This window comes from Garra rufa, chromosome 3, assembly GCF_049309525.1.
Source record: "Garra rufa chromosome 3, GarRuf1.0, whole genome shotgun sequence".
NCBI classification, from domain to species: Eukaryota; Metazoa; Chordata; class Actinopteri; order Cypriniformes; family Cyprinidae; genus Garra; species Garra rufa.
In genome coordinates this window covers 45037348-45050392 of record NC_133363.1, presented here as the reverse complement: position 1 = coordinate 45050392, position 13045 = coordinate 45037348, and the positions used below count along the sequence as shown (strand labels likewise).

The following is a 13045-nucleotide window of genomic DNA, read 5'->3' as shown; positions in this document are numbered from 1 at the left end:
CTCCGCCTCCCTCACATCCCTGCACCAGTAGGAAAGTCCACAACACGAACCCCCTGACGCTGATTGGTTGGAACACTGTTTGTTTATCTGTGGAATAGTTGATAGCGCCGATTGGTTTTTTGGCATATCTCGGACCCTAGGCTGACCAGAGAGACGCGTTTTTTTTTCACAGACAATTTATGGGGCAGGCAGCGAGCGGATCGTGAAGAAAGGTCAGCTGAAATTGACACTTTATGTTTTAGGCTAGAAATCGCTGATACAACCTTTAACTTTTAAAAGTTTTTGAAAGAAGTCTCTAATGCTCACTAAGGTTGCATAAGTTTGATCAAAATGCAGTAAAAACATTAATATGATCAAATATTTTTAGAATTTAAAATACTGTTTTCTACATCAATATATTTAAAAAATGTAATTCATTTTTGTGATGGCAAAGCTGAATTGTCAGGCCATTACTCCATTACTCCAGTCACATGATCCTTCAGAAATCATTTTAATACTGATTTAGTGCTCAAATGTTTATTATGTTTAGCACAGTTGTGCTGTTATTGTCTGAAAGTTCTAAAGAACAGCATTTATTTGAAATATAGATCTTTTATAAAAATGCAAAAGTCTTTGCTGTCTCTTTTGATTTTTGAATTTAATGGGTCTTTACTGAATAAAAGTACTATTTTACTGGCACCAAACATTTTAAAGTTAGTGAATGTGTGTAACACGTTTCCTCTCTTATTTTTTCCTCAAAACAGAAAAGGGTGAAATCAAAGCCAAGACCGAAGCTTTGAAGAAGGTCATCATCATGATCCTAAATGGAGAGAAGCTTCCAGGCCTGTTAATGACCATTATTCGCTTTGTGCTGCCTCTTCAGGATCACACAATTAAGAAACTATTACTAGTTTTTTGGGAGATTGTTCCCAAAACTACTCCTGATGGCAAACTTCTTCAGGAGATGATCTTGGTCTGTGATGCCTACAGGAAGGTAGGCATGAAATATGGAACAAAATGTTTTAGCTTATCATGTGTATTTCTTTGTACAAATATGCCATCTGTGATATGCATCTCCAGGACCTCCAGCATCCCAATGAGTTCATCCGTGGCTCCACCCTGCGCTTCCTGTGCAAGCTGAAGGAATCTGAGCTGCTGGAGCCCCTCATGCCAGCGATTCGTGCCTGTCTGGAGCATCGTCACAGCTATGTACGCCGCAATGCAGTCCTGGCCATCTACACTATCTACAGGTGTGTTGATGGGTCTTTGTGTGCACCAGTGGAAAATAAACATCAAAGACAGTTCTATATTATTATTATTATTATTTATTTATTTATTGTTTGTTTGTTTTTTTAGGAACTTTGAGCACTTGATCCCAGATGCTCCTGAGTTGATTCATGATTTTCTTGTAAATGAAAAAGATGCAAGCTGCAAGAGAAATGCTTTTATGATGTTGATTCATGCAGATCAGGTACATAGTCTTACTGTAGTTAATTTTTTAAAAAGTGCAAGAATGTGAATGTCATGAAACTAAGTACCTGTTCTTTTAATTCATTTTTGCAGGATAGAGCTTTGGACTACCTGAGCACTTGTATTGATCAGGTGCATACATTCGGAGACATTCTACAGCTTGTCATTGTGGAACTGATTTATAAGGTGAGGTGTCTGTTCACATCTTTAAGTCATTCTTGTATAACCCTCAGAGACCCAGCGTAGCAGAATTATAGTATATAAAATTTTAGTATAACGCAATTAAATAATACTGAATTTGTACTAAATATGGGTAAAAACAACACATAACAGTAGCTAAATATTTGCACAGCTTGTAGTCATACAAAATGACACCAGCTAGCAGACACAATTCTTAGTAGTTTTGGAACAAATTTATCTAAGTAAGTGTTTGACATCAGTTTTAATTTTTTTTTCTTAAATATGTCTAGTGAGGGGAAAGGCTTATACCCTATTGACAAGGCTTGTTATAAGCATAGCAAAAAATGCAGGTGTTTTGTCGTCATCGTCTCATAGATATACTAATATATAACAATATATTTTTTAATTACATTATATTTAATATATACTTTAATATGAATATTTAGTACAGTGTTTAAATAGTCAGCTTAATTTCTCAAAACTTTATCCTTACAGTTTGTACGATAGGGGTGAGATTTTGCAACACTAAATGTCTAGTGATTTCACATACATGTTTATGGGTGAAAAAATACATAATGAATATCAGTTCTTTTCAACTTTGAGGTTTAAAAGCTGTATTTAAGTAATAGTTAACAAAAAAAAACCTGTATGCCATTTCTTATTCAGTTGAACTTATTACATTTATTTTATTTATTTATATATATTTTTTTTTTTAATTTTTTAACAACAGTTCATAGTTACCATAGATTGTCAGACTCCTCAAAGGAAAATTTTGTTCATCTTGGAGCCAACGACATATTATCAGTTACTTTTTTGTAAGTGCTATTGTCTTATAGAAATCATCAACACGGTTATACCTTTTGTTCAATCAAATTCTAAGCTCTTTAAGTTTATGCACACTGCATACTGCCAGATGGTCTTGAACACATTCTCACTGTTTATTTGATATTCATAAATGTGTCTAGGTCTGCCATGCAAACCCCTCAGAGAGAGCTCGTTTCATCCGTTGTATCTACAACCTACTGCAGTCGTCCAGTCCTGCTGTAAAATATGAAGCAGCTGGAACTCTGGTTACTCTGTCCAGTGCCCCCACCGCCATCAAGGTACAACATCACATCTAACACCATGTTGGTTCCCAAATGCTTTTTCTGCATGGTGGTAAACAAAGTGGAATGACATTGTTTGCATGTTCTTTGTGTTTCAGGCTGCTGCTCAGTGCTACATTGATCTGATCATTAAAGAGAGTGACAACAATGTCAAGCTCATTGTTCTGGACCGACTGATCGAACTGAAGGAACACCCCACGCACGAGCGTGTGCTCCAGGTACACTTGAGTTCATCACATCATTTGGAGACATCCGTTTCACAAATCAAACCTAATAGTAAACTTAACTCTACGTTTGGTTCTCAGGATCTTGTGATGGATATTCTGAGGGTTTTGACCACTCCTGATCTTGAGGTCCGCAAGAAGACCCTACAGCTGGCCCTGGACCTGGTGTCATCTCGCAATGTAGAGGAGGTGTGTGTCAAAACCTGCTATTTGTAATATTAACAAGTATTGTTCACCTGAAAATTAACATTGTCATCATTTATTCATGTCATTCCAAACCTGTATGATATGCTTTTTTTTAAAGAGGAACACCAAAGGAAAATTCTGTTATTAATTACTCTTATACCCTCATGACGTTCCAAACCCGTAAGACCTTTGTTTATCTTCAGAACACAAATTAAGATATTTTTGATGAAATCCAAGAGCTTTCTGACCCTGCATAGACAGCAACGGAACTATCATGTTCAAGGCCCAGAAAGGTAGTAAGGACATTGTTTTCTTTGTGCACAAAAAGTATTCCCGTAGCTACCTTTCGGGCCTTGAACGTGGCAGTTGCATTGCTGTCTATGGAGGGTCAGAAAGCTCTCAGATTTCTTCAAAAATATCTTAATTTGGGTTATGAAGATGAATGAAGGTCCTACAGGTTTGGAACAACATGAGGGTGAGTAATTAATGACAGAATATTTGGGTAAACTAACCCTTTAAGGGGTGGTCACACTGCACATTTAGTTCTGTGGACTTTCATTCATAAAATGGCATAAAAAAAAATCATAAAATGGCATGTATATCAGTGTGATCATCCCCATTTACTTTCATTATATGTATACAAAATTTAAGGTCTTTCCTGCAATAATCAAATATTTACTGTTTATTGTCAAATAATCTTTCCCAATCAAGCAAAGAACCTCATTTTTTTCTGCAGCTGGTTATTGTGCTAAAGAAAGAAGTCATCAAAACCAACAATGTGACTGAACATGAGGATACAGACAAGTACAGGCAGCTGCTTGTTCGTACGCTCCACTCCTGTAGTGTGCGCTTCCCTGACATGGCAGCCAATGTCATCCCTGTGGTACGTTTCAAAATATTCATTACTAGAAACAAAATTAAAGTTACACACTTCACTAGATCATTTGGCTATTTGACATTTATTGTTAACCCTTTTTGAATAAACTCAGTTTTCTCATATTCACTCTTAAACTTACTCTTTGTGTTTTGTTTGTGGCCACAGCTGATGGAGTTCCTGAGCGACACTAACGAGGCGGCCGCAGCCGATGTGCTGGAGTTTGTGCGTGAGGCGATTCAGAGGTTTGACAACCTTAGACCTCTCATCATTGAGAAGATGCTAGAGGTCTTTCACGCTATCAAGACGGTCAAGTAAGAAATGCCGCTTAACTGCTTCCTTAGAAGTTTAATAAATCCAATTACATAAATCATCTGTATATGAAACATTAATTGGTCTATTATTCTGGATTTCTTAATAGTACTTTGTCTCAGGGGTTATAAAAGGAATCATGATGCACTGCAGTGATTTTAAACAAGAACTTTCTGTTGCAGGATTTACAGAGGAGCTTTGTGGATTTTAGGTGAATACTGTAGCACTAAAGAGGACATCCAGAGTGTCATGACAGAAGTCCGCAGATCTTTGGGAGAGGTCTGTACCGCATCAGTTCATATAGCTTTGTTACTTCCAGGGCTTGTCATTAACACTTGTCTGGAACAATTAACACTAACAGGGCTCGAAATTAACTTTTTTACTTGGTAGCACTGGTGCTCCCAACTTCAAAAAGTTAGGAGCACCAAAAAATTTTTTTTTAGTAATGCGCCGATCTTGATTCTTCATGGTCGATTCTGATTGCAGATGTTTTACAAGCAAATGTACTGAATCTGGAAGCCTTTTTTATATATTTATTTTACGCCTTAAGCAAGGGACAAGAATGAATGAAAATATGAGTACATGAACAAGATGTTTGTTTTCTCTATTATAGGTACAGCCATTTAAATTAGAGGCAACCACTGCATGTTTAAACAATCTACAGTATAAACAACAAAAAATAAACAACACTTCTTTGTTCGTGTAGACAATATATGCAGGCATGATCAAAGTAGGCTACTCTTTCAATATTCAAAGTGCAAATGACCGATTTTTTTCAGATACAGAGCTATAGACACTATACAACTTATTAAAGCCCACATAATAATAATAGCCTAGATATTTTATGTAGCCTAATTTGCGCGCATTGGGGAGTCACTCTCTAAACGTGAGGTATTAAAATTGCTTTTGAATGCACGTGCGCGTTTGACTTTTGGTTTCGTTTTAACGACCGTGCAAAACTCTCAGCAGCGCTGAGCGTGCATTGTACATTACAAGAGATTACTTTAACAAAACCATTTGAAAGTGGGAGGACACAAACGGGATTTTGAAAAGTGTGTCACGAGTGGAAAATACGCCCCTGCGTGAGTGGAACTCTGCCGCTGAGTTATCATCTGATGTGAATGTATGCCGCATTGTACAGTATATTGAGACGGAGGCGGCAGAATTGTATCTGACAGCAGTGTTGTTTTTGACAACCATCTTAGATTTAGTTTTAGTCTTAGTCTTTTGGACTAAAATGCTTATTAGTTTTAGTCCAATTTTAGTCACTTCTATATGTGATAGTTTTAGTCCAATTTTAGTCGACGAAAAGTCAAAAAGGTTTTAGTCTAGTTTTAGTCAAAAAAGGGGGGAAAAGTAGTCTTTTAACAAATTATTGTAGGTCAGTAAGTATTTTTCTGTTGGGTAGTGTCACTTATAAGTTGTGAAAATAGCAGATCTATAGTTCAACACAATGTGAGCTTCCGGATCGACTATTTTCACCAATAATTACAATAATGAAGGAATGGTTTTAGACATAAAAGACATATTTGTGACCCTGGACCACAAAACCAGTCATAAGGTTAAATATTTTACAAAACTGAGATGTATACATTATATGAAAGCTCAATAAATAAGGTTTTTATTGATTTATGGTTTGTTAGGATAGGACAATATTTGGCCGAGATACATCTATTTGAAAATCTGGAATCCGAGGGTGCAAAAAAATCGAAATACTGAGAAAATCACCTTTAAAGTTCTCCAAATTAAGTTCTTAACAATGCATAATACTAATCAAAAATTACATTTTGATATATTTATAGTAGGAATTTTACAAAACATCTTCATGGAACATGATGTTTACTTAATTTCCTAATAATTTTTGGCATAAAAGAAAAATCAATAATTTTGACCCATACAATGTATTTTTGGCTATTGCTACAAATATACCCCAGCGACTTAAGACTGGTTTTGTGGTCCAGGGTCACATTTGAAATACACCCATAGGTCCTCTCGCCGTTTGCGACCACCCTGTGTGCAAACTGCCGCCATCATGGTTAATCGTCTGTCTGTCTGAGTGCCAACAATGTGACCTGTTGAGCACGTTGTGCGCTGCACGCCAGGTGGTGGGCGTAACCAAACATGGATAGAATGCTAAAACGGCTTGCCATGCTAGTTTGGCAAAGAGTATTTAATGCTAATACGGCTTGCCATAGTGGCAGATACTTTTTAGGTTGTAATTGGCATGCACAATAAGCAGAAATGTCATGCATTTTAAACGTCTGACGGACCACCCACTAACATTTTCGTCTATTCTCGTCTCGTCAACGAAAACTCACACACGTCTCGTCATGTTTTAGTCATCAACGAGCCATTTTTACCTCATCATCGTCTCGTTATCGTCATGAAAAAAAGTGGCGTCAACGAAATGATTTCGTCATCGTCATCGTTGACGAAAACAACACTGTCTGACAGAATGTACGCTGTAGCACGAAATATAGATTTCTTAAAAAGCAGATCGTGGAGACCTTTTAATTGTCCACAATCAAAAGAGAGAACGGAGAACATGTCACTGCATCAGCTCACAACAGTCTGTGCAATAGTTAGGCTAGCGAACGTTTTGTAAAGAAATGAAAGTAAGTTGCACCACAACAATTTCTCGCACTCGCACAAATGCTCCCAAATATAATTTGAGGTTGCGCAGATTAAATTTTGGGAGCATATGCGACCAAAACGGTCGCAATTTCGAGCCCTGACTAATGTAATAATTAGGGATGTAATGGTAGCAAAACTGTTTTGATATCATCATGGTCACATGGCTTCCGGGCCAAAAGTGTTTTTAAAATATATTTAAACTTTTTATTCTAACATAAAAGGCCTTTAAAGTTATATTTTGGGCCATTATGCTATGGCACAGTATCTGTCAAATTAACTAAAACCGAAAGCACAATATGGCTTAATCCTTTCATCAAGTCTGCTTCAAAGTGAAGCGTTAACTTCGTTCAGGCGATCAGCTTGTGATCCGGTGTTTTTTGTGAATGGCTCAGTTCACAATGTGCTGTGAGTTTAACACACGTTTGGGAACGCAACATTTAGGAGCTACCAGTTATGCTTTTATTTTCATGGCAGATGATTAAAACCTGTTAGACTAAAGCTGGAGTTTGCCATCAAAATAAAATATATTTTACCCTTTCCATCAAAATAAAAGCTTAAAAGTGCAGTATGAATTGCTGACAGCTAGCGGTTTAAATGGGTAACGTTACTGCAGTCCAAATTCAAAATATCTCTTTCAAGTTTATTTCACAGTGCAAGTTCATTTATTTTACAGTGCAAGTGTTTTCCAATGTATAGCTATTACTGTCATAGGAATATCACCAATATAAAATTTGTTTGGCTTCCTAAAACACCAGTGTGAATGTAATTTAGACTGAGACAGTAAACCACAAATAAAAAGTACTTAGTATTCTTAGTTAAGAACGTGGGTGGAGCTCTTATTTTTGAACTATCAAAGTGCATTAGATAGAATAATTTAACTTTTAAAATGTACAAAATTATTTTTTTTCAAGTCTTCATTTGTCTTTTTTCTGTTTTATAAATATTGTATCATTGGATTTTGATATTGTTACATCCCTACTAATAAGTAAACATAATAAGTTGTATGAAATTGACTCAAAGGCTTTATGGTTAAATAGTGTTGTAATGAAAAATATTTTGGGGATTTCACAAAACATTCTTGAAAATGAATTTTTCAAGATTGTGGACAGTTCTGGAATCAGTTTAAAAATGAGAAATACTTTCTTTGGCTAGGAACTATTATTGTGAGTGTGAAATTATTTAAAAAAAAAAAGGCTTTAATAGACAAGTTAAATGTCGGAACTTTGAATATACCATTTGTACATGTAAAACAACTGGGGTGTTCTAAATTATTAATTATATATATTTTTATTATTATTATTCAGATCCCAATTGTAGAAAACGAGTTGAAGAAGGAGTCTGGAGAGGTGAAACCTGAGGAGGAGGTGACTGCAGCTCCAGCTCCTAAGCTGGTGACAGAAATGGGCACTTACGTCACTCAGAGTGCCCTGAGCACCTCCAGACCATCCAAAAAAGAAGAGGATAGGTGATTATCTCCCCTTACTGACACATAATGGATTTCATTCTCTGTATTACATCTCTAAAATCTCCCTTTTTTCTGTAGGCCTCCTCTGAGGGGTTTCTTAATGGATGGAGACTTTTACGTTGCTGCCTCATTGGCCACCACCCTCACCAAAGTGGCCTTGCGCTATGTTGCCCTTGCAGAGGACAAAAAAAGGCAAAATGTAAGTTCATTTGAAAACAGTTCATTGCATGAACAGTGTCTAACTGTAATTATTCATGTGTCTAATTGTGGTGCAATTTCTGTTTTTAGTCATTTGTGGCAGAGGCCATGCTGATCATGGCCACTGTGCTCCATCTGGGCAAGTCGTCTCTTCCCAAGAAGCCCATCACCGATGATGACGTGGACCGGATCTCACTGTGCCTCAAGGTCCTGTCCGAGTGCTCGCCCCTCATGAACGACATCTTTAATAAGGAATGCCGCAGATCCCTGTCCCATATGCTCGCAGTCAGACTGGAGGAGGAGAAGCTGTCTCAAAAGGTAAGCACGTTTCCCCTCATTGCTTCCTGGTTGAATTCAAAACCTTTTAATATGGTTATATGCTTGTAAAGATATAGACAAACATATTGTCAGATCATGTCTTCTAGGTTAAAAGATGGTCACTGCTCATTCATGTGTGACCATTATATTTAATCGTGGTGTTATTCATTTTTTTTTATTACAGAAAGAGTCTGAGAAGCGCAACGTAACGGTTCAGGCGGATGATCCGATCTCCTTCATGCAGCTGACCGCTAAGAACGAAATGACATCCAAAGAGGATCAATTCCAGCTCAGTCTGCTGGCCGCTATGGGCAATACTCAGAGGAAAGAAGCCGCAGATCCTCTGGCCTCCAAACTTAATAAGGTCTTTGCAAGATTTTATATGGATCTGTTTGAACCTGTATATGCCATATTTTTATGATGATGATTATGACTAGTTGCAAGGCTTAAACATATTGTAGTTGGAAAGGTTGTTTGTAGTTTGTCATCTTTGACCACCAGAGGGCATGTTGGTACAACTAATGGAAATTGTAACACAGAAGTGTCACATTAGGCAGGAGTCTGAATTTTCTGCCCATTTCTAGCATCTTACAGTATATAATTTCCATAGCTCCGCTAATGTTTTTTATTTGTTCAGTGGAGCATTGGAAATATTGGCTACTTGACTTTCTAATTTTTGAGGATTTGTTTAGCAGTTAGATTACCATGTCCAGTGGTTCTCAATCTTTTTGACCCCAACAATATTTAAAGGCCCCTTCACCACATAGCTATAATAAAATTTTATTTTATTTTATTTATTTAAATTATTTTTTTATTTATAACCTTGGAATATCTATAGATAAAAAATAAATAAAATGTTGATTATAGTTCAAATTAAAATAATTAAATTTCAGAAGTTTTAAGAGCTGAATGTTCAAGCATCTTATTTATTTACTTAGTCACACCAAAATTTATTTAGACACCTTCAACATTTCTCACATTATCAGTTTATTTGCTATACTTTAGAAAATGGTAATAAAATATGACAAGAACTCAGATAAACTGTCAGAACAAATTAATCTTCATAATCACAAAGGAATCACTACAGTCAAACCAAAATTTATTCAGCCATCTTCAAAATTTCTCACATTATTACAGTTTATTTGCTATAGTTTAGAAAATGGTAATAAAATATGACAAGAATTTAAGAGTTACTGTGTCAGAAAAAAATCATATAGTATCATATAGATAATGTCAGATAACTTTGATAGAAAGGTATGTAAGTGGCAAGTTTTGGTCCTAAATTGATCAATTTTACTAGTAGTCCACTGTATGAAGAATTTTTATGTATACCTTATTTTTTTATCCTCACTTACATAAATGAACTATAGTGTCCTGCACCCAGTAAAAATATATCAAAAATTATATCTGGTGTCTGAATAATTTTTGGTTTGACTGTATATTTAACTAATAAATTTATATGACTTTTCCAGGTCTAGAAATAACCATTTTAAGCTTAGTCTGCCTCATATATCCAGGTTTTCCTAGACCATGAGAAGTTTTTTTTTTTTTTAACTGATTAAAATTTCAAATGAAAAAAAAAATATATATTTTTTTTTAATTGACATACATTGTCCTAGACTGATCCATCTCATGTTTTCTTCCAGGTCACCCAGTTGACTGGTTTCTCAGATCCAGTGTACGCAGAGGCTTACGTCCATGTCAATCAGTATGATATCGTCCTGGATGTTCTGGTTGTTAATCAGACTAGCGACACCCTACAGAACTGTACCCTGGAACTGGCAACACTTGGTACAAGTTGTTCCTTTGATACTTAAGAAATAACTTTTTTGTATGTTTTAGTGCATGTTTTACTAAACATGTTCTTCCATCTCCAGGTGATCTTAAATTGGTTGAGAAACCGTCTCCTCTTACATTGGCTCCTCACGACTTTGCCAACATCAAAGCAAACGTGAAAGTGGCCTCCACAGAGAACGGCATCATATTTGGAAACATAGGTTTGTGGAATATATGTATCTGTCTTTATTTATACCTGTACTGTTTATGTTGTTGAGGAGGGACCTGGAATCACTTTAATAAACAAAATCCCATTTTGCAGTATATGATGTATCAGGAGCAGCCAGTGACAGGAACTGCGTAGTCCTCAGCGACATTCACATTGATATCATGGACTACATTCAGCCGGCAGCCTGCACAGACGCTGAGTTCAGACAGATGTGGGCTGAATTTGAATGGGAAAATAAGGTAAGGCTAAGGGACTGGCTACGTTAATCTCCATTCTGTAAGAGGGAATGTCTGGAGTTTGTTCTGTGTTTTGTTTCCACACAGGTTACCGTCAACACCAACATCACAGATCTGAACGATTATCTCCTACACATTCTTAAATCTACCAACATGAAGTGCTTGACCCCAGAGAAGGTACAATACTTACTTGATGAGAACAGTAAACACCTCTATGACTTTATAATGTTATTACATTCATATCTCATGTTTTGCTTTTGTAATTTAGGCCCTGTCTGGAATCTGTGGCTTTATGGCAGCAAATCTATATGCCCGCTCTATATTTGGGGAGGATGCCCTTGCAAACGTCAGCATTGAAAAGCCAATCCACATGGGACCTGATGCCCCAGTCAATGGCCATATTCGCATCCGAGCCAAAAGCCAGGTAAATTTGGATTGGCATGTATGAGTTTACAGACGTGGTTGGCTTGCAGTGATGCATAACTTTACATTTGTATCTTTCCATTGTTATCAGTCCTATTATTGTTCTACAAGCAACAGAAGATTAAACCACAAAACTACCTTTGTGTAGTCATTTGTATTTTTTGAAGGGAACCCTTTACGTTATATTAAGCCATAAGACTTGTATGGCTTAATATAACATAAATGATGTCTCATGCTGAAATATGTAGTACACATTGTTTTATACATATTTTGGATTATGGGGGGGCACCATTATTTCAAAGACATTTTTAAATAACGCAAGTCTTTCATGGGTTTTTTACTTCATATATCAGTAAGAGACATCATTTATGTTATATTAAACCATACACGTCTTAATACTTGGGGCTCCCTTCAATGGTCAGTCTATGAATTTGTTTATGTAATATGTTACTGCGTGACTAATAATTCCTCTGTTTTTTTTTTTATAGGGTATGGCTTTGAGTCTGGGTGATAAAATCAACCTTTCTCAGAAGAAGTCCATCTCATGAATTTGAGCGACTGAGGCTATTGAGGCGAGATTCAACGAAAAAGCGCTATGGTTATTCCTATGTGTTGTCTTTTTTCTCTATCGCTTGTTTGTGTCTCTCCAGACTGCCGTACACATGCAGTGCTCTGTGGCCAAGATCTAAGCTCTTCAATCCCTCAAACTATGTCTGAATGGGATCATTTTGACATTTTCTACCAGCACGATTCTTCTTAACTGCTCTAAAAAGGATTGACCCTGTTAATCTGTAATCTGTTTCAATAAACATTGCACACCATACACCACGAAAGCGTTTGCATTCTCTTGTTAACAAATAGTGTTAAAACAACCCTTTTTTTTATCAATTGGGTCGCTTGTAAGTAGTCAAGAACAGTCCTGCCCTAAAACCACAGTTGACACAACAAAGGATGTGTTCTCTTGAAGAAAACCTTCTGGAATCTTGAGAATTTTGTTATGGTCTCCTGCCTCTTAGATGACTTGGGCTCATAAGACTCGTGGTCAGTCATAACTTTCATGTCTACGTAGTGTATAATATTAAGGACAAAGGCGTCAAGGTTGTGGCTTTGCCCTGAATGGATTTTCAAGTGAATATACACTACAGTTTAAAGTAGTTAAAACAGTCATATTGTGATATAATTATTATAATTAAAATAATAATATTTTAAAATGCAATTTATTTAGCTTGGCAAAGCTGAATTTTCAGCAGCTATTATTACAGTCTTCAGTGTCATAAATCTAATATGCTGATTTGATGCTCAAGAAACATTTCTTGTTATGGTTTTATCATCAGTGTTAAAAATAGTTGTGGTGCTTAATGTTTTAGGAGAACTTGTGATTTATTTTTCCAAGACTGATGAATTGAACGTTCAAAAGAACTATTGCCATATTGAT

At 36.3% G+C, this 13045-nt stretch overlaps 1 protein-coding gene across 1 annotated transcript in view; it reads left to right on the top strand.

Moving 5' to 3' along the window:
• Positions 1-12433, top strand: part of copb1 (COPI coat complex subunit beta 1) — a 15697-nt gene extending 3264 nt beyond the window's left edge. Inside the window, exons 3-22 of the mRNA XM_073837148.1 lie at positions 744-973; positions 1060-1229; positions 1336-1450; positions 1543-1635; positions 2595-2732; positions 2834-2953; positions 3041-3148; positions 3882-4028; positions 4188-4333; positions 4514-4610; positions 8270-8430; positions 8509-8629; positions 8719-8946; positions 9131-9310; positions 10593-10737; positions 10824-10943; positions 11045-11190; positions 11275-11364; positions 11456-11611; positions 12099-12433. Coding sequence (XP_073693249.1) covers positions 744-973; positions 1060-1229; positions 1336-1450; positions 1543-1635; positions 2595-2732; positions 2834-2953; positions 3041-3148; positions 3882-4028; positions 4188-4333; positions 4514-4610; positions 8270-8430; positions 8509-8629; positions 8719-8946; positions 9131-9310; positions 10593-10737; positions 10824-10943; positions 11045-11190; positions 11275-11364; positions 11456-11611; positions 12099-12158 — 2771 coding nt within the window. The 3' untranslated portion in view covers positions 12159-12433. The remainder of the gene's footprint in view (positions 1-743; positions 974-1059; positions 1230-1335; positions 1451-1542; positions 1636-2594; positions 2733-2833; positions 2954-3040; positions 3149-3881; positions 4029-4187; positions 4334-4513; positions 4611-8269; positions 8431-8508; positions 8630-8718; positions 8947-9130; positions 9311-10592; positions 10738-10823; positions 10944-11044; positions 11191-11274; positions 11365-11455; positions 11612-12098) is intronic.
• The last annotated feature ends 612 nt before the right edge of the window (positions 12434-13045 follow it).